At 41.8% G+C, this 26990-nt stretch overlaps 1 protein-coding gene across 1 annotated transcript; it reads right to left on the bottom strand.

The window, feature by feature from the left end:
• Positions 1-2654: 2654 nt before the first annotated feature.
• THG1L (tRNA-histidine guanylyltransferase 1 like) lies at positions 2655-24832 on the bottom strand. Its single transcript, XM_008055457.1, has 7 exons — positions 24821-24832; positions 9715-10017; positions 8694-8870; positions 7742-7911; positions 6903-6991; positions 5060-5167; positions 2655-4024 (listed from the first exon to the last, which is right to left on the bottom strand). The coding sequence occupies exons 2-7, from the start codon at positions 9903-9905 to the stop codon at positions 3863-3865; spliced, it is 897 nt and encodes a 298-aa protein (XP_008053648.1). The 5' UTR covers positions 9906-10017; positions 24821-24832; the 3' UTR covers positions 2655-3862.
• Positions 24833-26990: the final 2158 nt, after the last annotated feature.

Raw genomic sequence — 26990 nt, 5'->3', positions numbered from 1 at the left:
CGGGCACCCGCGATGCTCGGTCGACTCTGCTGCCGCGTTTCCCCAACCAGGTTATCGCTTAGGGCGTCTGTCGATACGCCGGGGCTGGGCGCAGCGGCTCAGGGCTTTAGCCGGGTGTTTTGGGACGCCGGGATGGGAGGATGGCCGGAGCCCAGGAGCCCCACGCCAAGCTGGGCCACACAGCGAGTCTCCCTTCCCCGACCCCTTCCAACAAAAGATTTAAAAAATGATCCGGGCGTGGTGGCCTACGACTGTCATCCCAGCAACGCCGGAGACTGAAGCAAGAGGCTCGCTTGAGCCCAATTGTTGGAGGCCGCAGTGAGCTTTGGTCACACCACTGCACTCCAGCCTGGGCGACAGAGTGAGATGAGACCCTGTCTCTAAAGAATAATAGTAAAAATGCTGCGGATTCCCCGAGGGGGGAGCCCGGGATCAGCCTTGTTAACATCCCTGGGCATTTCTCGGCTCCCTGAAACTGCACATCTACTCCTAGCTTCAGCAGGCAGGAGGGGGCTGGCAGAAGGCAATAAATGTCTCAACTTGCTTCTATGCTGAGTACTACTGAGGCGGGGGCAGTGGGGATTAGCCCACCTGGGCTCAGATTATTTAACCTTTCTAGGCTCTTACTGTCTGTCTCATCTGAAATAGGGTATAAATAGTGCCTACCTCATAGACTTATCCTAAGAAAGAAAGACATTGCATATAGAGCGCATTGGCCAACACTGGTTAACTGTACACTGTAACTATGAAGTATGGGTGGATCCCGCTCCTCCATTTCCTATACCCTAGGGATAAAGAAATTGCACTAAGACTGGAGAGACCTCAATATCAAAGAAAACTCATTATATCACTCTGACTTTCTAAGCATTGGCAAACAATTGGAGGAAACAAGGATCCGGCTTTTGGAGAATGGAACGGAACACAAGACCAGATCATGCTACTTGTTACTTTATAGCCTCAATTAGGCTAAATATTTTGTGATTTTTGAAATTAAAATGACAGTCTACTCTAGCCTGAAGGCCCAGATATTGCCTCCTCATTCAGCGGAGCCAAGACATTTCCACTCACCTACTGGCCACGTGTCACTTTCCTAACTGCCATCAACTTGTATTAACTCAGTTGCTTTTGTATATATTTTAGTTTTGAATCTGGCCCAACTTCCTCATAGAACTAATGGTTAGTTTCTTTTTTAATAAACAGAGTAATTAAACCTTGGTCCTAAAGCTTAAAACTTACATTTTGTTTCTTTTCTGAGTTCCTTTCTCAGGAAACAGACCCTCGGGCCTACAGTTTCAAGGAAGTGAAACTCACCAGACCACAGCATCTAGATGAGATGCCATATCCCACTTGTCCACCAACTCCTCCGCTTCAAATCCTGTTTACGAACTCCTCTTCCCAACCTTTCCCCAGTTCTTTTCTAGATTCCTGTCCCCCATGTAAACCCCTGACTTCACTGGGAGGACATGGATTGATTTGAGAAGGAATCTCCTATTCTCCATGGCTGATGTCACCTGATAAGAAGACTTCTTCCCTGGCAGTACTGATTGTCTCGGTGATTGGCTTTCTGTGCATCAAACAACAAGATCCTGACTGAACCCTGGGATGTTTTGGTATGTTTCCTTAAGACTTGAAAGGGAAGTTCAAGAGAATACTATTCAGTCGTGCAGAGTGGCTCACACCTATAATCCTAGCACTTTGGGAGGCTCTGGCAGGTGTATTGCTTGAGCCCAGGAATTCAAGACCAGCCTGGGCAACATAGTGAAACCTCGTCTCTTCAAAAGATAAAGTAAGTAGCCGGGTGTGGTAGCCCACACTTACAGCTAAGTTGGAAGGATCGCCTCAGGCCAGGAGGTTGAAGTTGCCATTTGTATCATCATAACAAATGCACTCCAGCCTGTAAGACAGAGTGAGACTCTGACTAAAAAAAAAAAAAAAAAAAAAAAAAAAAGGTACAGCACCTTAGCAAGGTGAAAATTAATATAACTAGGAAATATATCTAGGAGTATGTATTTAGATCACAATAAAGACAAGAGCCATCAGAGCCATCAAGCACTGGCTTCTAAGTAGTAGCATCACAGGTTTCATTATGAAACAGGCATTAAACCCAGCTTATAACTTTGTTCAAAATCCCCCAGCTGAACAAAAAATCTCAAATCTTCAGAACTGCTGAGTTCAACCAGTGCTTGCCCCCATGTCATATGACAAAATCAAGATAGCCTTTAGAGTACCACATAAAACCCATAGAAAGCACACCTCTGGTGATCTTGAAAATTTGCACTTTAATGCCTTCTTCACTGTATTTGATATAAAATGCTACCAGCTTACCTTTAAATTTGCTAGTCAAGAGCTACATTATCTTGCTGCCTCCCCTAGCCCATCACAGTAGAGAGAGGGTCTCACTGCCCAAAGTGCTATATACTGACAACCATGCTCATCAGAAGCCTTTGAGGTCAAAATTCAGATTGCTGTGCCGAAATCTTCATAAGAGCCTGAAATTAGCATTTCAAACAAGCATTCTGCGTCATTCTTTTGCATTGAGAAGCCTTTGAACGCTGCTGTGAGGAAGGCATGTGCAACCTGGCTTACCCAGGGACACACACAGAAGTCAGATTCATATGCTGCATTTGTAGAAGAAAAATAAATGAAAATGTAGGCCAAGGGAGTTAAAACCTTTATTTTTTCCTCAAAGGGATTTTAGCAATTACCAAACAAGAGCCATACCTCCTATTTCTGTGGAGTGGGGAGAAAAGGAAGGAAAGACATGGCACCAACAGACTGGGTGTCGATGAATCTGTAAATTCTACAATGCAAGACCAGACGCTGGGATATGGGCCGTCTCTAATTAATTCTCATTAGAGCCAAATAATTTTCCTCTAAATATAAAACAAGGACATGCGTTCCCTTGCCACCTATTCCCACCACCTCCCTCCTTCAGAGGCCACCAGCTGGCAACAGGTGACGACTTCCGTGGCTCTCAGGCTCCTCACCCATGCTGCAGGTGGAGCTGTTACGGCACCTCTGACACCTGCTACCTGTGACCCCCAAGAGGCACACTGACCCCTTTGCTCTTGGACTCCAATGTCATTGTCCTGATTACACAATGGCTACCTGAGAATCTTTATCAGGAAGTCCAATAGGAAAGCTAATTTAAAACGAACATATCCAGAGGATATGGAGTAACTTTTTCTTCTTTTTCTTCTTGGAAGCTATGCCCCTGGCTAGAAGATGGTGACAACATGCTGACAACTCCATTAAATCAACCCACAGAATGTGTACACAGGGACACCCAACCACTACTCATTTGTTCAGCCACAGTTGCCAACCTGGAGACTGGCACAAAGCCCTGAGCTTCCCCGCAGTTCCCGAATTCAGAGGCTTCATGCAGGCGTTCACCCATATTTATCTTCAGGTCTGCTGAATATGAATGCAAGTAGATGGGTGGCAGGGGTGAGATTTTCAAGGTCACTGGGTTTTCCAGTTTAGAACAGGTGGGTGAGAGTAAAGTTTGGGCTCTTCTTCTATCATCGGTGAAAAGAGCTGACAGGTTTTCATAAGGTTTATGTCATACTCTAAAAATGATTCATTCTGCAAGGCATGAAATAGTTCTTGCTTTATAAAAATAGTATCAGGATTTTAAAAAAATGCACGTCTACCAAAGAAATCATATTCCAACACTGCAAAAAAGGTGTTCTGCTTGGCAGAACAAGATGCGCCACCTCCACCCATCCTTTCCCTCCCTGCTTCCCTCCTGGGCCGAGTCATGTCTTCCCAGCAGTGTCCTGGGCAGCAGGATGCTAGGGCCCCTTGGCAGGGAGACTTGAGGGGCTTGCAAGGCTAAGCAGTCAGAACTGAAGAGCAAAGGTCAGCTGTCTTCATCGAGGATCTCTGGATGTTCCTTCCAGAAGGCATCCCCAATTATATCACAGTGCAAGGGCACTGGCTTAGTCCTGGTCCGGGTCACTGCCATCTTTTTTCCTTCCATTTCTGCTGGCAGCTTAACTTCTTTTGTCGTGATTTCATCCACCTACAAGTACAAGTAAAGTAGTGACACTGTTAACTCGAGAGTGGGCTTGGGAGAGAAGGGGAAGATGTGGGGGAAGTTCGCTTTTTTACTTTACGTACTTCTGACTGCCAGATTTGAGATATAGATACACACACACACACACACACACACACATATCTGCATAGACATATACATATATCTCAATATGCATGAAGTTCTTTACAATTAAAAATACTTTTTAAAAGGTTATGTTACTATCTTCTGAAAAGACATCTCAGGAACAGAGAGGGGATTCTATGTTCCTCATTAGTACTAACTTCAGAATTAAAGGTAGTATGCATCTCCCAACTGCACTAAGGTATCAAAGTCTGTGCCAAAGAACAAATGTGTCTGGAAAATACTAATACAAGAGCTGAAGTTGCCAGTGGAACAATTAGCTCTCAAGGTACCCTTCAGTATTTGAAAACATTCATTTTAGAAAAACACCACTTTACATGGAAGGGAATACATTTAGAGAAATCATTATATCCAAGAGGTGGTACAGAGAGAAAATACTCATAGAAATACGGATTGAGGTAAATGTACAAACTTATTACAGAATGTTAATGACGTGTGAATGGGGAATCTCATGAGATATCTGAAAGTGATGAAATTCTCATATACATCTTTTAGCGCCTCCTATTACAGTTGTCATGGGTATTATTAAGGCTTTATCCTGTGTGAGAGAAAGTATTTTTTAAATATTCTGAATGTAAAAATCCTCCTGTCTTTTCCACACCCTTTTAAAAGAGTTTTATAACTGATATGAGAGAGCTTATGATATGGAAGTACACTAATTCTAAAATTTGCTAACTCTACTCACATATGAGAGAGTCCAGACCACAACTGACTGACAAAATGACCATCCACAGTAAGAATCTATGGCATGTCCATCTGGAAGGAATCTAGTGTGTGTCAGCAACCGTAGTCACATCAGCATACAGGGGGAAATGGGACAATGCGTGGGATGGGCACCGGCTCTTTCCCTGACCCCACTTTTTCTTGAACAGGCATTACCTTCTGCCAGAACAACACAGTCCCTTTCCTAAACATCAGCGGCTCATTATTGTAGTTGATATTGAATTCGGAAAACAAAATCTCATTCTTGTCTGCTGCAAGAGTTCCCTGAAGAAATAAAAACAGATCCAAGAAAATTTGTCTATCTTCTCTCTTCCATAATGCTACCATCCATTCAATTCACTATCTAAACTTCCACAATCAACAACGAGGAGGATTTTGTTAAACATCTTATACTGGGGTGCCAAAAAAAATGTATACACATTTTAAGAGATGTTATCCATGAATTACTTTTTGAAGTTGAATTATAGTAGCAATATGCGGTATGATGTTTGCTCAAATGAATGCTAGTGTCACCATGCCACAGGCAAGACAGTCAAAGAAAATGGCAGAAGCACAGTTATAGTTTGAGGAGCACAAGACAATTCTGGAGCGGTTTCTGAGTTGACTTCTTTCTATGGGGGACCTTAAAGGATGTGGTGTAACATAGAAAACTGGCTACACTGGCAGTACTTCCGGAAGAAATTGAAACAACATGCACAAGTGGGCACTTCGGTTAACAACGCTGAAGCAGTAGTTCGCCGTAATCAGGAGCATCTGGACACGGATGGTAACCACTCTGAGCAACCCTTGTAATTGTAGAAGCCAAACATGATTTGTATTCATCTTTTGTTATTGTTGTATGTTAAGTATTACAATTTTAATAGTTTTTCCTTTCTTAAAGTGTGTATACATTTTTGGGCACCCTCTGTAGTTATTTCCATTTTAAGAGCAATTCAAATCTTATTTAAATAAAATTCTCTAAACAAGAAAACTCATAAAATTTTCTTCTGTAGTAAACACTGATTTCACAAGTCAAGACTATGAAGGACTGGGAGGAATTAATAGTAGTTGAGTACTTATTATATACTAGGTACTTCATGTTTATTTTCTTAATTTGATCATCACAACAATATCCGATTTAGAAATGTGGAAACTAAAGCTTAGAAAGATTATACAAATTTCCCAAGGCAGAAGATTGTCCTTTTTATTATAAGAAGAATCAAAATCTGAGCTTGACTCTTCCAAACCTGGCTTCACCTACGAGTATTCCTATTACTGCTACATATAAATCCTCATCATTAGTATTAATTATAATAACAGCCGCTTATTGAGTGATTATAACGTATCATTGTGTTATCTGTTACAACACATTACCTCACTCCAGAGTTAGTCACCCAACAAGGAGCACGGTTATCTAGTAATAAAAGCCAGTATTTATTAAGCACTTACAATGTGCTTTACAATGTTCTATGTGTTTTACATGCATCATGCCATTTAATTCTCACCATAAACCTATGAGGTAGAAACTACTATTTTTTACATTTACCTAGGACTGAGGCAGAAAGGATAAAATTAAACAGAAGAATGATTTGAGTCGTTATTTGGCCCCCAGAACATGAAGTCTTACCATATACAGGGGGTAAAACCCCAAGAAACTACAGGCAACCAGCAGGGAGTGGCAATGAGGGAAGAGGCCTAGTGGGCCTGACAAAAAAGCAGAGCTCATACCCTGCCTAAAGAGGCAGTTAACACACAGTTCCTGCCGAGAGTCAGCATGCGGAAATGCAGACAGTGGCAGTGTTTGTGTTTTCCAACTGAGGACACAGGCTAAGGGAGAGGTAGTAACCCATCCAGGCCTATAGACCAAGCAAGTAGTAGAGCTGCTACTCATTGATGTTTATATCCTTTCAGAACAAAGCTGTCAAGGGAGGTAAAAAGGAATGTAAAGGGATTATTACAAAATGTTTTTGGAGAGCCTATAGCAAACTGTTCCCATCTACGTGTAGTAAGATCATTATACCTGTAATCTCTCTTGGGCTTGTACCGGAGTTAGTCCAGACTGTTGTATAAGTGCCCAGAAAACTGTATTATAAAGATTATTGATGTGACCTGTGAGGAGTGCAAAATAGTAATGTTTAAACAAAATCTTTAATCAATATTCATACTTCAAGGAACATTAGAGCCCTGCCCCCTCCTCTTTAAAGTAAAGACATCTCAGAGACATTTAGTGACCTGTCCAAAGTCCTAAACAGGGAACAAAGGAAAAGTGGTAGGCAGAAAAAAATCTTACTTCCTAACAACAGTTTTATCATTTCAGTTATACTTTACACAAATCCGTTAACTTGTACGTTAATCTAAGGAATACAAGTGAAGTTATTTGGTTTGTATTTTTCCAATCTCTTTTCCAGTTTTTCTGGCAAAATCAAAATATAACAAATGAGGAAAAATCTCACAAACATCAGTCATGTAAGGCAGAGATCACAACTCATACCCAGAGGCTGGTGTCAACATAAATGTGTAAAACAGTCAATGACCTCAGGGGAGCAACAGAGAATGGCAGAGACTGTGGCACACCAGCGCGCGCACGTGTGTGTGTAAAAGAAACCACCACTGCAAGGCTCTGTCCAGTACTAAGTGGGAATGCAGACCCAGTTTTGCCACATCTTCTGATTTTTCAAAAAATGGAAGATAGGCACTTTTTACATAAAAGCTGATTTTTCAAATACTTTTAACTTACTGAAAAAAGTTTTACATCTATATTCCATACAAGATACATATGAACCAAACCTGTATCAAATCAACACCTTTAGTGCATGGAATTGGTGGTTTAACTACATATATTTATTTGGTGCCACTTACAGTCTGCTTGCCGCCAGCTGAGGTAGTCCTTTAAGGTCTGGTTGCTGGGATACACTACGACTCTTCCATCAAAGCCAGGGGGATACCAAAGGGGCTGGTCCTCAAAGTAATCCCGCCAATAAAACACAAAGCTGGAGGCGAACTGGGAAGCCACGTGAGTCATGAATTTACTTGTAAATGTAAGGCATGTTGGGTGGAGCAAGAAAAGAGAAAATATACAATATTAACTCAACACCCTGATAGGGCCTATGGGTGCAACAGGGAGATTACAAGAACTGCCCAGCAAGCCAAGAGATAAAATGCATTTGGCTGAGAAAAACTTAACATCTTGGTTATGAATTTTAAATGTAGCCTGCCTCTCCTTCCAGTCTTTAAGTAATTTACTAATACTAAATATCTTTCTGTAAATATTATACGAATTTATGGTTTAGGAAGGTTTTGTTTTTGTTTTTGTTTTTAGTCTTAGAAGAAGGGGAACCACTGTTTTAGAAAGATGTCAATTCATTACATGATTTGTTTCCTGCAAGAGTTTTAAAATACTGCCAAATCAAATATCAGATTTGTGTATTTTCTAATGAGATCCTCCTTAATTAAATGTTTAAATAATACTGCAATTTATGATGCATGTGGAGACTGTCACTGGTTAAAGCCAATCTAGGAATCATTAATATTACATTCTTATGGTCTCTGTTTAATGTTCACTGCCAATCCCATCGATTAAATTCAGTCTAGAATTTAATCGATGGGGCATAGAGGAAAAAGAATCAGAGAAAGAGGGATATAAAATGCTCAGATGGAAGTATACAACAGTCTAAACAGGAAGTATACATCTACTCTGCACTTACAAATACTGTAGACATCAACTGTAGTCTGCAAGTCTGTGATAAGATAAACAGAAAACTCGAAGCTGGAAGGAAATAGTCTGAAGAAAGAAGATTGGTCATGGAATTACCTGGCTCTTCTTTTAAACCAGTTGCTTTTCCGCTTGAACACAAAGCTGTACTCATCACTCTGTCCATATGCAATCACAATATCTTCCAGTTCTTCCATTACGGTCTGGGCACATTTGGTCATCAGGTGGAGAGCACGGATGTCATTAGGTTTTGCAAAGTTGTGCTTTTCGGCAAACCTTCACAGGGGAAAGAGAACAGAAGAGGACATGGATGGAAGAGAGCATGTCATTAACAACAGATTACAGAGGATGTTCAAAGAGGAAGAGTCTATAATAAATAACAGCACTGTGAACCCAAACACCCCACTAGCCATACCCTAATCCATTTCCTTAAGCACTCTTGTTTTTTCTTGTCCTGACCAACTGGACAAGAAAAGGGGGCATAATTGTTAAGCTTCAGTTCCCTTTTCTGTGAAATGGGAATAGACTATTTACCTCGTTGGCTTGTCCTGAAGATTAGGGGGAAGATAAACAAAATTATATCAGGCTCCTAGTAAATGTAAAAGTAATTACAATGGTAACTATTAATAACACAACCCTTTAAAAACATTAAATTCCCATCTTTCTGTTATATCCCCCCCTCCTTTCTGACTCCTTGAATCCAGTCCATGTGGTCTGTTACTGATAATGAAACACGGACCAAAGTGTTGCCCAGAGCAGGGCTTACACAGGCCTCTGAACAGTCAACATTCGAAGATCTTTAACAGTATAGCTGGGCAATTGACTGAAGAGCTTAGGTACTGGGCCGGGGAGTGACTTTTCCACCAGGTCCTAGCTAACAGTCTCAGCGCACTTCACACAGACATTCCAGGCCAACTCCTGTCCAGGAGAGCCCCTCACCCATTCAACCAGCCTAACCATTCCGTGTTCAGGCACGTTGTAGTCAGCACGCAAGGCGATGCCCCAAATCGCGCGTTCATTGGCTGCCGCGTTACCGCGGTAACCGGAGGATTTGCGCGGACAGGAGCCGTACTCCCCGGAAGTGGGGCGCACCACGCGGCCCCGGGCCGAGCTCGCTCACCGATGGAAGTTCCTGCCGTCCAGCCGCACTACCACCCAGCAGTGGGCCAGGCAGGTGTCATCAGCTTCGAAGTCCCTCACGTACTCGAACTTGCTTTTTGCCATGGTCGCCCCCAATCTCAGGCGCCGTCTCAGAGTGACGGAAGCAGCGGCCAAGCAAAAGCGAACCTTGACGTCGCAGGCGGCCCACATTCCCCCTACCGGAAGGAAAAGAATATGCTAGCCCCGCCCAGGAAGTCTCTTTCTCGTCGCGGCCGCTCTAGCCGCAGGGAGGATGTCATTGCTCTCGCCTCTCCTTGTAGTTCTCTCTGCACGCCGGCACCAGGCGGGAGGTTTCGATTCTTCCCTCTTTCTCCACTTGCTGTTCTTTTGCTTCCGATCTACAACAAATCACTCCCACGAAGTTTTAAAAATTATCTTCTGACCTAATGTGAAGGTGTATCTGTGACTTTTCCCCCTTGTTCTAAGTATTATTAATTCATTGTAGAAAGTAGAACATACCCAAAATATAATTTTAAAAATTAGCACTACATACCCCCTTCTCCACCGTCAAAGCATTGTGGATAGCTCCGTCCAGTCTTTTTTCGCTTTGTGTATGTGTGATCCCACAGAGAACACACAATTGGAGTCATTCACCTATACAATTTTTAGGTTTTTTCCACCGAACTTGAGTATTTTCCAATGTCATAGATTATTCCAAAGTGTGATTTTTCAAGAGAAAAAAACGGACTCAGTATTCTAACACATGGGTGTACTACATTCACTTATTCAGTTTTTTCGTCATTAAATAATCAGAACTCAGTGTGTGATTTCTTGTAGTTGGTGGATAACAGTAATGATAAAATCCTAATGTTTGTAATGTTTTATGATCTATAAGGATCTTTCAAATTCATTGACTACTTATACCTACTTATACTATTTTTCATCCTCAAGAAAAATACTCAAATAATATAAAAGGATATGTGTTGAGAAATCGCTCACTGATTCCTAACTTCACATATTTTAGACAATTACTGTTACCAGTTTCTGACACCCTCCCCCCCAGTTTCCTAAATATCCACCCAGGAATTCATATATCTATATCACTATGTGTGTATATCTCCATAATAGTACCACAACTAGTAGTCATCACCCCCTCTGATCCTCATGATAACTTGAGAGAGAAGCAGAAAAGGAACCCGTATCTCCACTTGACAAAGAAGGAATCTAAGACTCAGAGAAAAAGTACATTAAGTCACATAGATAGCAGAGTCAGGACATAAACCCATGACATCCTGTACTTTTCCTTTCTTCCTGTTGCTTTGAAATCAGTTTTCTGTAAGTTTTCATTCTTCACCTTTTACTTCCACAATCTCCTTCCTCCAAGCTGCCCAGGAGACAATCAAATACTACCTCCTCTAGGAATCCTACATTCATTGGGCAAATTTTAAAGAATTACTTACCAAAATGAATTCACAATTTTAAAAAATGTATTTCCCAGTTGTGTCCATTGGGTGGAGATGAAATGACACCCCAGAAGCAATAAACATCCAGTTCTTGATTTCTAAACACCATTTCTCAGTAAAGGAAACTTGGAGAAATGACTGGCTTCACGTTGTGGCAGAGAAAATTCAAGGTGAGCTGGGACATCACGTTGTGCCAGAAACACAGGAAATGCTCAGACTAATGAGGGCATGTCCAAAAGATGAGCCAGCTTGAGGGGGCTCCCACTGGCCAAATTTGAGATAATTTGAACATCAATAAGAATAATAACTATAGGCCCAGCACGGTGGTTCACACCTGTAATCTGGAAGGAGAGCAGGAGGACTGCTTGAGCACAGGAGTTTGAGACCAACCTACACAACATAACCAGACCTCATCTCTGTAAAAATAAAATAAAATAAAATAATTTATTGCAATACACTGAATAAATAAAATCCATAAGTCAATAACAATACTCGAAAAGGGGGAAAATCACATTTGGTACCACTGGAGATGATTATTACACTGACTCTATATTCTGAAAATTAGTTATTAAAGAGAAATAATTAGGCATTTGCCTTGCCTTCTTATGTGGCACTATAGTTTATACCCAGTTGATGAGGGAAAGAATTCTGGCTAGTTCAAAATGTAGAATAATAGATTTGGAAAGTCAGCTTTTCATAAACATCTATCAAATAATTGATTCAAGTAAGGATCACTAATGGATGCTAAAGCTATTACTTATAAGATTTTTTGGGAGACAGGATATTCCAAAAATGTCATGATATTGTTCCACAGGTTATTTGCTAATCATAAAGAAAAAAACATAAGTTACAAAGGAGAGCTCTGTCACCACCTAAAGCCAGTCATCAAATTTAGTATAACTAATTGTAATATAACCTAAGTCTACAGAGAAGCCCTTAATGTGATACTATGTGACAAACACATTGTGAGCTAAAATGGATCTACCCATTAAATCAATGAGTCACAACCTTCTCCACACATTAAAAGGGAAGAAAGGGAGTATGTACGCTAACCATGTTTTGTTAAAGATTTAAAGGAACATTGAGACAACCAAAATCAAAGAAGTTTTCCAACCCCTGCATGTAGTTTTTCCCAGGCCCCTTTCCCTTCAAAAGCCCTCCAGTCATCCTGAGAAACTCAAGATGGTTTTTGAGACATTAGTCTACCATCTACTCAGGTTGCAAGCTATTGAACTAACTGATTTCCTTTCATCAATCCTTGTCTCTTGTGTTTGGCTTTTGAGCAATGAGCTGCCAAACCTAGTTTGGTTACAATACCAAGGTACAACCAAGATCAAGAAGTACTGGTTTAGAGGGAAATGTTAAAACACACCAAAAGAATATAGTCAGGAAATTCAGAATATGGGATATTTCGTAAGATTACTGATCTGGCTTCTTCAAAAAGTAAGTTTCAAGAAGGAAAAGAAAAAAGAGGGCAAGAAAGGAAGAAGCGAAGGAAGGAAAGGAAGAAGGGTGAACGGGAGGAAGTGGAAAAAAAGGAAAGGTGGGAAAGAAAAGTTAGGTCTGAACTGTTTCAGAATAAGAGATTTAAGAGACATAACAATCAAATACAATGCGAGAATACTGACTGGATACTGACCCAACACTCATTAAAAACAGCTCTAGACCAGGCTTGGTGGCTCAGCCTGTAATCCCAGCACTTTGGGAGGGCGAGGCGAGTGGATTGCCTGAGCCCGCAGGTTCGACACCAGCTCCGAGCAGCTTGGCGAGACCTCATCTCTACAATAAATCAAAAAATTAGCTGGGTGTGGGTGTGGTGGCACACGCCTGTGATTCCGGCTGCTTGGAGGGCTGAGGTGGAAAGATTGCCAGAGCCCGGCAGGTTGACACTGAGGTGGTGACTGTGAGTAGGCCAAGGCACTCCAGCCTGGGCAACAGAGTGAGACTCTGACTCAAAAAAACAAAAAAAAAGCTCTAAATTTCCTAGGGAAATCTGCAGTGACAAACAACCCTAAGTTTTGGTGGTTGATAAAACAAAAGTGTCTGATAAAACCAAAGTTTATTTCTTGTTCAAATCACTTGTACTGCTGGTTGGCTATGGTTATACTCCGGATCGCTGTTTTGATCCCTGCATTGTAACATTCCGAAACCCAGGAAAGGATGTGGAAAGCTTCTGTACCGTGTAGTGTGCATCTTGCTGCTCACAACACCTTTGCTAAAGCAATATGGCCAGGTGCAGAGATGATAAGATGGGGTGCAACACCCTCCTAGAGGGAGGGGAAGTGGGAATGATTGTGAGCAATAATACAATCTACTGCAACTGATTATTAGTTGATATTAGGGAATTATTATCGATTGTACAGGTATGATAAAATGGTAATGTGGTTATGTAGAAGAATAAATTTAGTCTTAGCAGATACGTGAAGAAATAGTTAGGAATAAGATGGTACAACAAATAAGGTAGAAAAAGCAAAAGTGACAAAATGTTAACAATTGCTGAATCTAGTGGTGATTTTATGGATATGCATTGTTATTTTTAAAACTTTTTTACATTTGTATAGAGGAGGGACCCCAAGAACCCATAACTTCTTTATAAAAATTATGTATTTACTCTTACAGGATAAAACTTCAGTTACCTTCAAAGTACTCTCTGTTTGGATGCAATACACTTATTGAGACACAATTCAGTGCTCAAAATCATTTTGAATTTGTCAATCTTGATGCCTTTAAGTGCCTCTGTCATTTTTTGTTTCACTTCTTCCGCATCTGCAAATGTTTCCCTTTGAGGACTCTTTTCATCCAGAGGAACAAACAAAAAAAAGTCGATCGTGGTGAGAGCAGGTGAATAGGGAGGGTGGGCCATGAGGTCATGCTGTTTTGGTCAAAAACTGCTGAACATTCAGCACTGTGTAGGCAGGTGCGTCGTCATGGCGGAAGAACCAGTCATGTGTTTGCCACAACTCGGGATGTTTCTTGCACAAATTGTTATGCAACCTTCTCAAAACTTTCAGAAAAAAATTTCAACTGACCGTTTGATCCAGAGAGTGTATTACATGGGGCCTGCCCTCCAAAAGATAATGCCAGATTTTTGGGGGGGGTTCCTCCTTGTATATTCGGGATTGGATTGTGTCCCCTCTAAAATACGATGAAGTCTTAACCCACAGAACCTGTGGATGTAACTTTATTTGGAAGTAGGACCTTTGCCCTGTTGGGTAATGTGACCAATTAAGATGGAGTCATTAGGGTTGGCCTTTAATCCAATAGGACTGGTTTCTTTAAAAGAAAACAGACAGCTGGGCACAGAGGAAAGATTTGGGAGTCCAAAGCAGGAGGATTGCTTGAGCCCAGGAGTTCAAGACCACCAGCCTGGGCAACATAGTGAGACGTCTCTATCAAAAAAAAAAAAAATCAAAAAGCCAGGCATGATGTGTGCACATGCAGTCCCAACTACTAAGGAGACTGAGGTGAAAGGATTGCCTGAGCCTCGAAAGTCAAGGCTGCAGTGAGTAATGATTGTATCACTGTATTCCAGCCTGGGTGACAGAGTGAGACCCCCATCTTAAACAAAACAAAACAAACAAAAACAGAGACTCTCAGAGAGGGAGAATGCCACGTGAAGAAGGAATCAGATTTGAGTGATTCATCCACAAGTCAAGGAAGACCAAGGATGTCCTCCATCACCAGAACTAGGACAGAGGCAAGAAAATAGAGACCATTATTATGATTCCTATTTCACAGATGTGGAAATTCAGTAGAGAAAGGTTAAGTGACTCACCTAAGGTCATAGAGCCAGCAAGTGGTAGAGCAAGGATGCCCATCAGGCATTCTCCTGCAGGACTTGTACTCCCAGCCACTGCTCAGAGCCACCTCCTTTCTCTGTTTTTATTCACCAGCTCTCTATTAGTTTCTGTCTGGGCTAATCATTTTAGCACTGCACTGAATCCTAGAGTCGTAGAGGTTGGTGGGTCATCCAATCCCTTAATTCCCAGTTTATTCATACGCAGCCATGATGAATGTTGTCATATCCACGTGCTGTCTTACTGTACTCTATTATTCTGTTTATGCTTCTCAGATGCCCCTTTAATCAAGTTTTGCACTATACAGTGATGGTGGTAGAAGACGGTGATTTTCAATTGAACTCTCCTGGCACATTCTCCTCCCTGCCTGCTGTATTATTCTGTCAACTCTCTTCTCTTTAAATCTTGTCACTGGAAGCAAGCATACATAGGTGGCTCACACCTATAATCCTAGAACTTTGGGAGGCCAAAGTGGGAGGATTGTTTGAGCCCAGGAGTTCCAAACTAACCAACGAAATATAGCAAGTCCTTGTCTCTACAAAAAAAGCAAAAAAACTAGCTGGGCATAGTGGCCACACCTGTAGTCCCAGCTACTTGAGGCTGAGGTGGAAGGATCATCTGAATCCAGGAGGTTAAGGCTGAGGTAGCAGTGATTGTGCCACTGCATTCCAGCGTGGGCCACAGAGTGAGAACCCACTTTTTAAAAATGTGCTGCATCACTGTGGCCGGTGTGTGAATCTCTCGTGAGACACATTACATCTTCCCTATTCTTTTTGGCCACTAGGCATCCTGTATTATAAAAACATATTTAAGTCTCTCGTCCATTTTTCCAACTACTTTTTATATTTAAGTGAATCTATTTGAAAGGGAAACTTTATGTCATTACAATAAATGAAAAATCAGTATTACATGGCAAAAAGAGACCCTCTATTAAAATAAATGAAATTCTGGTGCAGTGGTGATTCTCTGCAGGAGAGTTTTCATTTTGCCAGCGAGAAAAGGAAGCACTTAACATTACCAGATACGCTCAAAATATGTAAGAAATCAGGGGCAGAATGAGATCTGGCTCCAATTTTTCCTCTACTCTCCAGTGACAGACAAAAGTATTGGAGAAGAGGAACAAATCAAAAGTCAAGCCTGAATTCTCCAAGCACTTCCCTGGGCTGAGCATTAATATCAGAGACCATTTGTCAAGCGTCTGCTCTGAACCAGGCACAATACAAGTCACACTGTTTATTCTGCATTCTCTCTGAAGTTATGTCCTGCAACTTTGGTGTGTGCTTCTGTCTTTGATGGTTGGAGCTCCTGCCATTGCATCTATGTTCTGGGCAGGAAGAAGAAAAAGGAAGAGAGCAAAAAGGTCAGACCTTCCACCTGCATCATCTCTCTTTATTGGGTTTTTACTATAGCTGCACAAATTCTGCTGACATATTTTTGGTCTTTCGTATCTGCAAAAGAGGCTGAGAAATGTAGCTCCTTTCGCTGGGGACTTGGCCAACTCCAACAATAACGCTTCTTTTTTTATTTAGAAAAAAATGGGAGAATGATATTGGAGGGGCAACTGGAAGTTTCTGCCTCAGAAACCAATAGGAGTTATACAGGGGCAGTCTAAGGGGTCCTGTTGCCCTGATCCGCCTCCCAACTTCCCCAGCCCACCCTCCTTCCCTCCTCGCACCCCCACAGTGTCTGAAAATAGAATTCAAAGAGGGGAAGATGGGCAGGAAGCCTGGCGGGAACTCCTGGTGAGATGGTCCTCCCTTCCCTCTCTGTGCTTCTTTTCCCCACCACCTGCCTCATCCCCGCCCCTGGTGGACAGAAAAGTAGTGGCGGTGGGAGGTGGGCAAAAAGGAGGGCTGCTTCCTCACTTTCCGGGGGTCTCGGAAGCCGGGGATCTGAAATTTCCTGGAGCTGCCGCGGTGGAAAGGTACCAGGAGAGTCACTGGGGGTTCCTACATCCTGAGATGCTCCCTCGCCTTGCCCAACACTGAGTTTGGGAGCGTGTGCGAATGTGGAGATCGCGACGGCATCGCGCCGGGAGGTTTCTGGAGCGGCCAGGCAGATGGATGGGCAGACGCGGCGAGGCGGCGTGCTTGAGGAAAGCTGGGGACACCCTTTGGGGCCTGGAAAGGTCACCATCAGCCCCACACGGAGCTCAGAGGTTAAGAGGGGAGGAGGAGCTGGGAGTTGGGCATAAGGTCACTGGCCAAGTGAAGTCAGCCCTCCTGGAGACGGTTTGGAGACAGACAAGGCTGGGATAGCGAAAGGGAGCCAAGGGTGCTCCTCTCCAAGGGGTCCTCAAAACAACAGAGGGTCAGGGTGGCGTAGAAGCGGCTCAGGACCCCCAGGCATCACGCCAAGGCAGGAAGAGAGAGCACCTCCCAGCACCAGGCCAGAGGTCACTCACCTGGAGAGCCTGTGCCTCCCACACGCCGGCAGGAATGGCACCGAGATCCCAGCACCAGACGCCCCCCCCCCCATCCCAAGCTGCTGGTTGGGAGCAGAGTGGATAAGCAGACCCTGGAGCTCCCACACCAAGCCCCTGGCCTGGCCCGTGCTGGAGCAGGGTGACAGAAAGGGAGGAGGAAATGGAGTTTCCATAGGATTGAGATTCTCAGATCTGGACTGCAGAAGTTGAGCTTTAAATGATCAAAGCGAGAAGATGGTGGGATCTGCCCAAAATGTTGTTCACGGATGAGCCAGAATGATTTGACGGGAGTCAGTATGAATCAGAATGATTTGACCATTTGCATGCACTGATAGGAGAAATGTTATAGATTAATGTTGAATTAAGATGGATCGATAAACCGGTTATAATAAAGATAACTGTCACTGAGCCCTTGTAAACTGCTGTGTAACATGGCATAAACCTTTGATAAGTTATCTCTTTTTATCCTCAAGACAATCCATTTTACACATGATAAACAGAGGTTTATAGGTTTGAAAAGTCTACACTTTTAGCCACAACGCTTTTCTGCTTCATAAAATAATTAGCATGTACCACATCCTTGGTGCCTGCTAGGCATTTAAGATATATTGTTTAGATTCATCCTCTCAGCCCTCCTGGTGAGAGGCATTATTCTCTTTATTTATCAGATATCTATGACAGATACAATAGCTTGCTGTGTTACTATGTACAGACAGCCAGGGGAGTTGGGAGACTTACCAGGTCACTGTCCTAAGAGAAGAATTCAACTTAGATCCTACCTACTCTGAGCATACTGAAAAATGGAGAAGATAAGACAACTATGAGGAACTTATAGGAGTTGTAGGAACTCATCGGTGTCAGTGTACCAGCTAGCATTGTTGTGAGAGGCTGTGTTTGGCTTCAGTGATTTTTTTTTTTTTTTTTAAGAGTCTTTCAATGCGTTTGCCCATCTCATGATGGGTGATTTATGAGTGTGCCTGCCTACAGAGTGCTGAGTGTTCTGCAGTTTTTGACCAGAAAAACAGCATGAGCCCCATTCCCCACCCTCCCTACTACCCTTGTCCTGAATGACTTTCTATTTGTTTTCCCAGATGAAAAAAAAGTTATCAAAGGGAAACGATTTTTGCAGATACGGAAGAGATGAAATAAAAAATGGCAGAAGCACTAAAAGGCATCAAAATTGACAAGTTCAAAAACTGTTTTGGGCCAAGTACAGTGGCTCAGCCTGTACTCCCAGCACTTTGGGAGGCCGAGGCAAGAGGATTGCCTGAGCCAGGAAGTTCGAGACCAGCCTGGGCAAGTTGGTGAGACCTCATCTCTACAATAAATTACAAAAACTAGCAGGCGAAGCTGTGGTGGCGGTAAGCATGCCACTGCACTCTTCCAGCCTGGATGACAAGAGTGAGACTCCAACTCAAAAACAAACAAAAAACTGTTTTAAGCAGAAGAAAAAGAGTCTCAACAGGTATACTGCAGCAAACAGAGTACTTTGAAGGCAACTGAAGTTTAAACATGTAAGAATAAATACACAATTTTTTTTTTTAGTCGAAGTTTCACTCTGTCACCCAGGCTGGAGTGTAATGGCATGCTCATAGCTATCCTAGCCTTGACTTGCTGGACTCAGGCGATCCTTCCACCTCAGCCTTCCAAGTAGCTAGAACTACAGGTGTGTACCATCACACCCAGCTAATTTTTTGATTTATTGCAGAGACAAGGTCTCACCAAATTGCCCAGGCTGGTCATGAACTCCTGGACTCAGGCAATCTTCTTGTCTCAGCCTCCCAAAGTGCTGGGACTACAGTTGTGAGCTGCCACACCTGGCTAATTGTTTTTTTAAGTGAGAAAGCAGGATTTACTGAGAGGACAGGGCTAGGTTTTTTGGTTTTTTTTTTTTTTTTTTTGTAGAGATGCGGTTTCACCAAGTTGCCCAGGTTGGTCTCCAACCCGTGAGCTCAGGCAAAGGGCTAATTTTTTACAAATAAATTCTGTTTTTTGGGAGGAGAAGTCTCCCCTCATATACTACAGGGAAAAAATGGTGGGTGTTATAGAGGACCCACAGAGAGGACACTATAAGAATCCCCAGAAAGAATGCCGCCGAATGGGAAAAGCAAGCCCTAGGTTTCTTTGAAACTCACAGAACTGTTTTGTAAAATTCTGCACACAGGGAATGTAAAATGGTGCTGCTTCTGTGGAAAACAGTGTGGCAATTTCGCAAAAACTTAAAAATAGAATTACCATATGATCCTGAAATTTCTCTTCTGGGTATATACCCCAAAGAATTGAAAACAGGGTCTCGGAGAGACATCTGTCCACCCATGTTTGTAGCAGCACTATTCATAATAACTATAATGAGGACCAAATCAAATATCCATCAAGATATGAAGGGATAAACAAAATGTATGTATACACAATGCAATATCATTCAGCCTTAAAAAGGAAATTCAGGCACATGCTACAATATGAATGAACCTCTAGGACAGTAGGCTACATAAAATAAGCTAGTCACAAAAAGACAAATACTGTGTAGTTGCATGCATATGAGATGCCTATAGTAGTCAAATTCCCAGAGAGAGAGAAAAATAAAATGGTGGTTGCCAGGGAATGAGGGGATAGGGGAATGGGGAGCTGTTTAATAAGCATGGAGCTTGGTTCATGGGCTAAAAAGGATTCTGGAGATTGGTTCACAACAATGTAATTATACCTAACAGTCCTTTGTTGTACATTTAAAAGTGGTTAAGGTTGGGTGAGATGGCTCATACCTGTAATCCCAGTACTTTTGGAGGCCAAGACAAGAGGATTGCCTGAGCCCAGGGGTTCAAGACCAGCCTGGGCAACTTGGCACGACCTTGTCTCTACGATAAATCAAAAAACTAACTGGGTGTGATGGCACATGCCTATAGTTCCAGCTACTTAGAAGGCTGAGGCAGAGGGATCGCCTGAGCCCCTTGTAGGTTGAGGCTGCAGTGTCCAAGAGTGTGCCCCCTAACTCCAGCATGGGAGACAGCTGAGTGAGACGCTGACTCAAAAAGAAAAAGTGGTTAAGATGGTAAAGTTTATGTTACGTGTAATTTACTGCAATTACAAATAAACAAAAAACAGCACACAACAGGCATTTATGACCTAACTGGATACTGGCTTCTTTTTTTTTTTTTTTTTAATGCCTATTATTTAGAGCATCACTTGCTCACTGCAGGTCGATTTAAAAAAAAAAAAATTGCCTCTGGCATAAAAATCACATTTCAGTTTGTCCTCCCTGATGCTGACTCACTTCACTTGTGCTTAGAGCCGTTTTATGTAAATGAGATTCAGGGTGAAGGGGGTAAAATCTTCTCCCCCTCTAAGCCACGCTAATGTAATTTCTGGCTTGGAGTAGTGTGCATGCTTCCAGGAATGACTGCTCGCTTCTGTCTTGGTTTTGAGGTGGATATAAACATTAGGACATATCATATGGAATTTAGAGCTATTATTCTAGAATAAATTTATGATTACAGGGCTCTGTAATTACTATATTTGTTCTGCATTTTTGAGCCATTGCTTACATATGTCAGAGTGAATGGATTTTATTTCTAAATGGTCATTGATTGTGTGTCCTTAAAAGGACATACATGTTCAGTCAACCATTCTTTCTCTACTTAGCAGAGGTTCCAGAAACTACGAGGATGTGGTTGATGGAAGACTTGGAAAAAGATGTTAGGAGAAAAGAAAGGGGAAATTAGATATGTGTTTCCTAGTCCACTTGGTCTTGTTCCTTCCAATCCCATGAACGTCCTCATTCACTGAACAAGTATTTCTTGATTTCCTACTAGGTACCATGCACAAGGGGACGCGATAGCAAACAAGGTAGCCTCCGTGCCTGCCCAGTGGAGCTGGGAAAGACAGACATGATGGCAGGTGTGGAAAGTGCTGTGAAGCGGTTGGAGCCCCTGCCCTGAGTGGGGGTGCTGGGGATAGTCCCTGACATGGTCCTTGAGGAAGTAGTATTTAAACTGAGACCTGATAATGAAGTCAAAAGCCAGCTTGCCTCACGGGTTTCTGGAATCTTTGAATTTTAATGATGGATGAACATTTTCCATAAACATTTAGCTGGGAGAGAATAGGATGACATTTCAGATGAATTCAGGGGTGTGAGTGATATATGCAAAGCGGATTGAGGGGCACGTCAAGACCCCCAGAAAGATGGAAAGCAGGAAGTAGGAGGCAAGTCATAAGAGACAAAAATGAGACTTAAGGACACTAAGTACAAGCTATGGACTTGATCTAGATCTATCTAATGATGTTTAAAAATAATAACAATCTGGCTGTGTGTGAATGGTGAGTAAGGGTGAAGAAAACCCAGAGGTGGCTAAGCCAACTGAGAATCTGTTTTGATATTTCAGACATGCAGTGCTGATTAAAAGCAAGAGCTGGATACTAAAAGAAAAAAAGATCTGCTGTCCATAAAAATGTTTGAGCTCCTAAATCACAAGGAGCTTTAATCCTTTTTAGAAAAGGCAAGGCTTGAAGACGTCTTGAAATACTATAAAGATATTATTATTGATACAGAGGCAGAGTCATGTCCAATGAAGTACATGTTTCACCACATGACTGGGACTTATTTACAGGGCTGCATAGTGAGCAGGCCATCATGATTTGGCCCTGAAGGGACAATATGTTGCTAGGGAGATTGATGCAGGCAGATATTTCAATTTAATTCTTTCCAGTGACTGGGCCGCTTTATTGAATAAAAGAATTTGAAATCTTCATGCCCATCCAAAAATGGAATCTGGAATGTGAATTGACTTTCTGTGTGACTTATACTGTTATTCATTCCCATGCAGTGGAAATTAGAGATAGAAGAAAATCCAGTAAGTAACTCATGAATTATTTGCTTGGAAAGAATTATTTCCTAATCTGAGTTCAATGAGATCTTTTCTTTTATTTTAGCAATGGAAAAAAGTGAATAACAAACACTACTACTTGTGCTTGATTTTTATTACTCATTCTGGCTGTTTGGGGAACAAACATGGTTCCTTGAAGGCTAATACACAGAATTTCCCCTCTAAATATTTCTGGCAAAGTTTTCCTCTGTTGGATAGTAGTCTCTGAAGAAATGTCAAATTGGGAAGAGAATTTAAAGGATTTCAGAGGCTGAATTACATCACCTCACTGAGACACATTTACACCATTTAAGGAAATCTTTTTTATCCATGATATTTTGTTTTTGAAGATTACTACATGAAAACAGCTTCTCAGGCAAAATCTCAGCCACTCTCACCCCCTTGGATCTGACTCATCATGGACACAATCCAAAAGTTACCTTCCTATTTAAGTTACTATATTTGTAAAACACAATTCTTTATTATAGACTCTCTGGATGAGTAACTGTAATGCAAATCGGAACCCAGTAGGGTAACTTTATCTGTATAAACAGAACCAATATGTCTTCACTTTCTAGCCATATTTAGGCTTTGCTTTACACATGCCTGAAGTTGAACACCAGCTTTGCCATTTCCACACTGAATTTGGGTCAGATTTATCTTCATTTTCTCAGTCGCCCAGGTTCAACAATTTGGAATCACTGCTGGTTGTTCTCTATTCTTCTTCAGTAATAATGGCCAACCTGCTGAGTATTTATTAGGTGCCAGGTTCTATGGTGAGCCCTTTACATAGAATCCCCACAATAATTACTTTAAGTATATACTGCTATCTCCTCATTTTATAACTGAGGAAACATCTTACAGAGATTGACTTATTCGAGGTCACATAGTAAGTGGTGGAGCTAAGATAGCAAGCCAGGAATGCAATACAAGAGCTAAAATTTTTAGCCAGTTTTTCTATACTGTTTCCCAGTAAGAGCATCATGTTGATCTGTGGATTCACTTGTTCATTCATTCATTGATTCCTTCATTCCACAAACACTTCTTAAGCAACCATTTAAAATCAGAGACTTATGAACTGCTAGCAGTTAATTAAAGCAAGGCCCTTGCCCTAACAATTCAGGGAACCAAACATATTTTTTAAAAGTTAAAGCATGATATAAGCATTCTATGAATGATATTTTTGTTCTTTTTCCCATAAATTTGAATGCTTTTAGTTGCAAATAAATGGAAACTTCACTAATGAAAACTTGAACACTATGGAAATGTACTTATATCACAGGACCTATTCAGTAGCTCAAGTATGCCATTAAGAACTAGAACACTTTTAACTCTTCTGCTTCACAATTCACAGTATATCAGAGGGAGAGAGAGAGGAGAGAGAGAGAGAGAGAGAGAGAGAGAGAGAGAGAGAGACCCCTCCTCATGTTCACAAAATGACTGCTGTGGTACCAGACATCATGTTCTCCCACTACAACATTTAAAGCAGAAAGGAAGGAGATGAACAGAAAAGAGTGATATCTTTATACCTACTCTCTATTTTATTAGGGAATATTTTTTCACCAGAAGCATCCAACAGACTGTTCCTTCTGTCTCGGTGGATAGAACTTGGGTTACATGCCCACCTCTATATCACTTTCTGACAAATGGTGCCTTCAAAAACAAAATCAGGGTTGTGTTAACAAGGAAAAGGGGGTATGGCTAGAGGGTACGTAACCAATGGTGTTCGCCATACCCCTTTTCCAATATGAGTGTTAAAACAGAAGTCTATAGAAAGCGTCAAAGCATATATAAATGTTTTACTCTACCCAGAATAACTAGTGATGGCTTTTAAGAGAATGGGACATTTATGCTGGGGCCTTAAAGAGTAAGTAGAAGTTTATCAGGCAAAGGACAAACATCTCTAAATCAGGAATGAGTGAACCTTAAAGAGTATTTAATACAAACTCCACTCAACACTTTGCATCCCCCTCATAGTAATTTTCAAATCTGACAATTCTTTCCATGACCCATGCCTCCAGCCCACTCAGAGTGACTTCTTGCATAGCCTTCTTGCTTTCGCCAACAGTGATATGTGGTTAGGAGAAACAAAATAATATAAATACAAGAAATACATTTTTAGCCAGGTGATCAGATGCTCTTTTGGTCAAAACAGATAACAAAGGACAAAATAAAAATAATGTAAGGGGCCTTGAATATTTGTTTATTTTCCATGTATCTTTCTCCCTCTTTCCATCCCCCTAATATCTTTTTTTTTTTTTTTTTGAGTCGAGGTCTCACTCTGTCACCCAGACTGGAGTAGAGTGGCATGATCGTGGCGGCTTACTGCAGCCTCAACCTCCTGGGCTCATGTGATCCTTCTGCGTCAGCCTTCCGAGTAGCTGGGACTACCGGTACATGCACCACCATGCCTGAATAATTTTTTGATTTTTTGTAGAGACAATATCTACTATGTTGCCCAGGCTGGAAAATGTTCTTTAAAGCTTAGCTAGCCTCTTATTTTATTTTTATTTAATGTAGAGATGGGATCTTGCTATGTTGTCCAGACTGGTCTCCAACTTGTGGCCTCAAGCAATACTCCCACCTTGACCTCCCAAAGTGCTAGGATTACAGGAGTAAGCCACCACACCTGACCATTCCATTTTCCTTCTTTATAAACTATCTCACTCTTTTTTTTTTTTTAGGGAATGCCAACCTTGAAAAACTAGAACTTACTTGGATTTTTCTGGAAGCAATGACATGGAAACTGAGGACAGACTAAAGAGTTTCACTTGCTCTTTATTCAGTATTAAAACTATATTAATTATCCTTTGCTGTGAAACAAATTATCCCCAAACTTAGTAACTTAAAACAACAATAAGCATTTATTGTTTCATATGGTTTCTGTAAGCCAGGAATTCAGGGGTACTTCAGCTGGGTGGCTTTGGCTCAGGGTCTCTCATGAAGTTATAATTAAGAAGTCCTGGCCAGGTGCGGTGGCTTACACCTATAATCTCAGCACTCTGGGAGGCTGAGGCAGGAAGATTGCTTGAGCCCAGGAGTTCAAGACTAGCCTAGGTAACATAGTGAGACCTTGTCTCTACAAATAATAATAATAATAAAGATAGCTGGGCATGGTGGCATGTATCTATAGTCCTAGCTACTTGAGAGGCTGAGGTGGGAGGATCACCTGAGCCCAGGAGATTGAGGTTGTGGCAAACTGGGATTGTGCCACCGCACTCCAGCATGGGCAACAGAGTGAGATGGAAGGAAGGGAGGGAGAGGAGATGAGAGGGGAAGGAGGGGAGGGGAGGGGAGAGGAGGGGAGGGGAGGAAGAGAAGTCTGCTAGGGCTTCAGTGATATAAAGGTGTCTTGACTGGGGCTAGAGGATCTGCTTCCAGCATGAATCACTTTCATGGCTGCTGGCGGAGGCTGCCGTTCTCTCCATGTGACTTCTTTATAAGGTACTTGATATATCCTAGAGAGGAAGATTAAAGTGGCAGAGAAAATATGGATTGTTAGATGATGTTAGGATAACTAGATTACTACATGAGATAAACTTGGATCTTTGTTTTATCTCATACATAAAGGAAAACATCATACAGATTAAGGACTTACATATAAAAGGTACGATTATAGAAGTAATAGAAGAAGACATAAGTCTTTGAGAGCCTGGGTGGGAAATGATTTCTTAAGCAAGATCTTCAAAGCACAAAATATGGGTGAAAAAATGATGATTTGGACCACATTAAAATTTTCTGCCCAACAGAAGATATCAGAGACAAGTTAACAGATGAAACACAGACAAGAAAAAGACATTTGCAATGTTTGACTAATAAATAAGAGACTTCTGCAAATCAACACAGAAAAAGCAGGAAACACGACAATAAAATGGTAAATGGTTTGAACATACACTTTATTGGATGGAGAAAGTTGAAGGTTTATGAAGAGATGCTCAAACTTTCTAATGATTATGGAAGTGCAAATTGAAATGCCAATCATATACTTCTACATAAGGTTGGCAAAATTTAATGAATAAAACCAAGTGTTGTTGGCCAGGTGTAATGGTTCATGCTTGTAATTCCAGTGCTTTGAGAGGCCAAGATTGGAGGATTGTTTGAGGCCAGTAGTTTAAGACCAGTGTCTGCAACATACTGAGACCCCCCACCTCTATAAAAAAAATTTTAAAATTAGCTGGGCGTGGTGGCATGTGCCTGTGGTCCCAGCTACTTGGGAGGATTGCTTGAGCCCGAGAGATGGAGCTGCAGTGAGTTACGATTGCACCACTGTACACCAGCCTGGGAGATGGGACAAAACCATGTCAAAAACAAATAAACAAACATGTTTTTTAAAAAGTTTAAGGAAGGTTACATCTCATGAGAAACTGTCATACAAACTTGTAGGGAACGTGTCCATGACAATGCTGCTGTGATAAGAGCTCACTGCAGGCACCCTAGGAGTCCATCATCAGAGAAGTAAAGACTATGCTTCCTAGAGACAGAAAATAGTTTAGTGGGTAGTTTCTAGGGACCAAAGTAGGAAGAATGGGAGTGAATACTAATAGATTTGTGTTTTCCTTTGGGGATGTTATCAATGTTCTGGAATCAGATGGTGGTGACTGTTGTACAACGTTGTGAACATGCAAAAAACCTGTCAATTGTTCACTTTAAAAACAACTAAAAAGCCGGGCTTGGTGGCTCAGCCTATAATTCCACGCTTTGGGAGGCTGAGGTGAGTGGATTGCCTGAGCCTGCGGGTTTGAGACCTGCCCGGG

Source organism: Carlito syrichta, unplaced genomic scaffold, assembly GCF_000164805.1.
Source record: "Carlito syrichta isolate Samal-C Ts95f unplaced genomic scaffold, Tarsius_syrichta-2.0.1 Scaffold301856, whole genome shotgun sequence".
Taxonomy (NCBI): Eukaryota; Metazoa; Chordata; class Mammalia; order Primates; family Tarsiidae; genus Carlito; species Carlito syrichta.
This window is presented reverse-complemented; position numbering and strand designations above follow the sequence as displayed.

Coding starts and splice junctions, on each gene's coding strand:
- THG1L (XM_008055457.1), bottom strand. CDS start 9,905: ATGTGGGCCGCCTGCGACGTCAAGGTTCGCTTTTGCTTGGCCGCTGCT. Junction 6,992..7,741: donor CAGCTGGCGGCAAGCAGACT/GTAAGTGGCACC, acceptor CACTCCTCACAG/GTCACATCAATAATCTTTAT. Junction 5,168..6,902: donor AAGCCCAAGAGAGATTACAG/GTATAATGATCT, acceptor TTATTTCTTCAG/GGAACTCTTGCAGCAGACAA.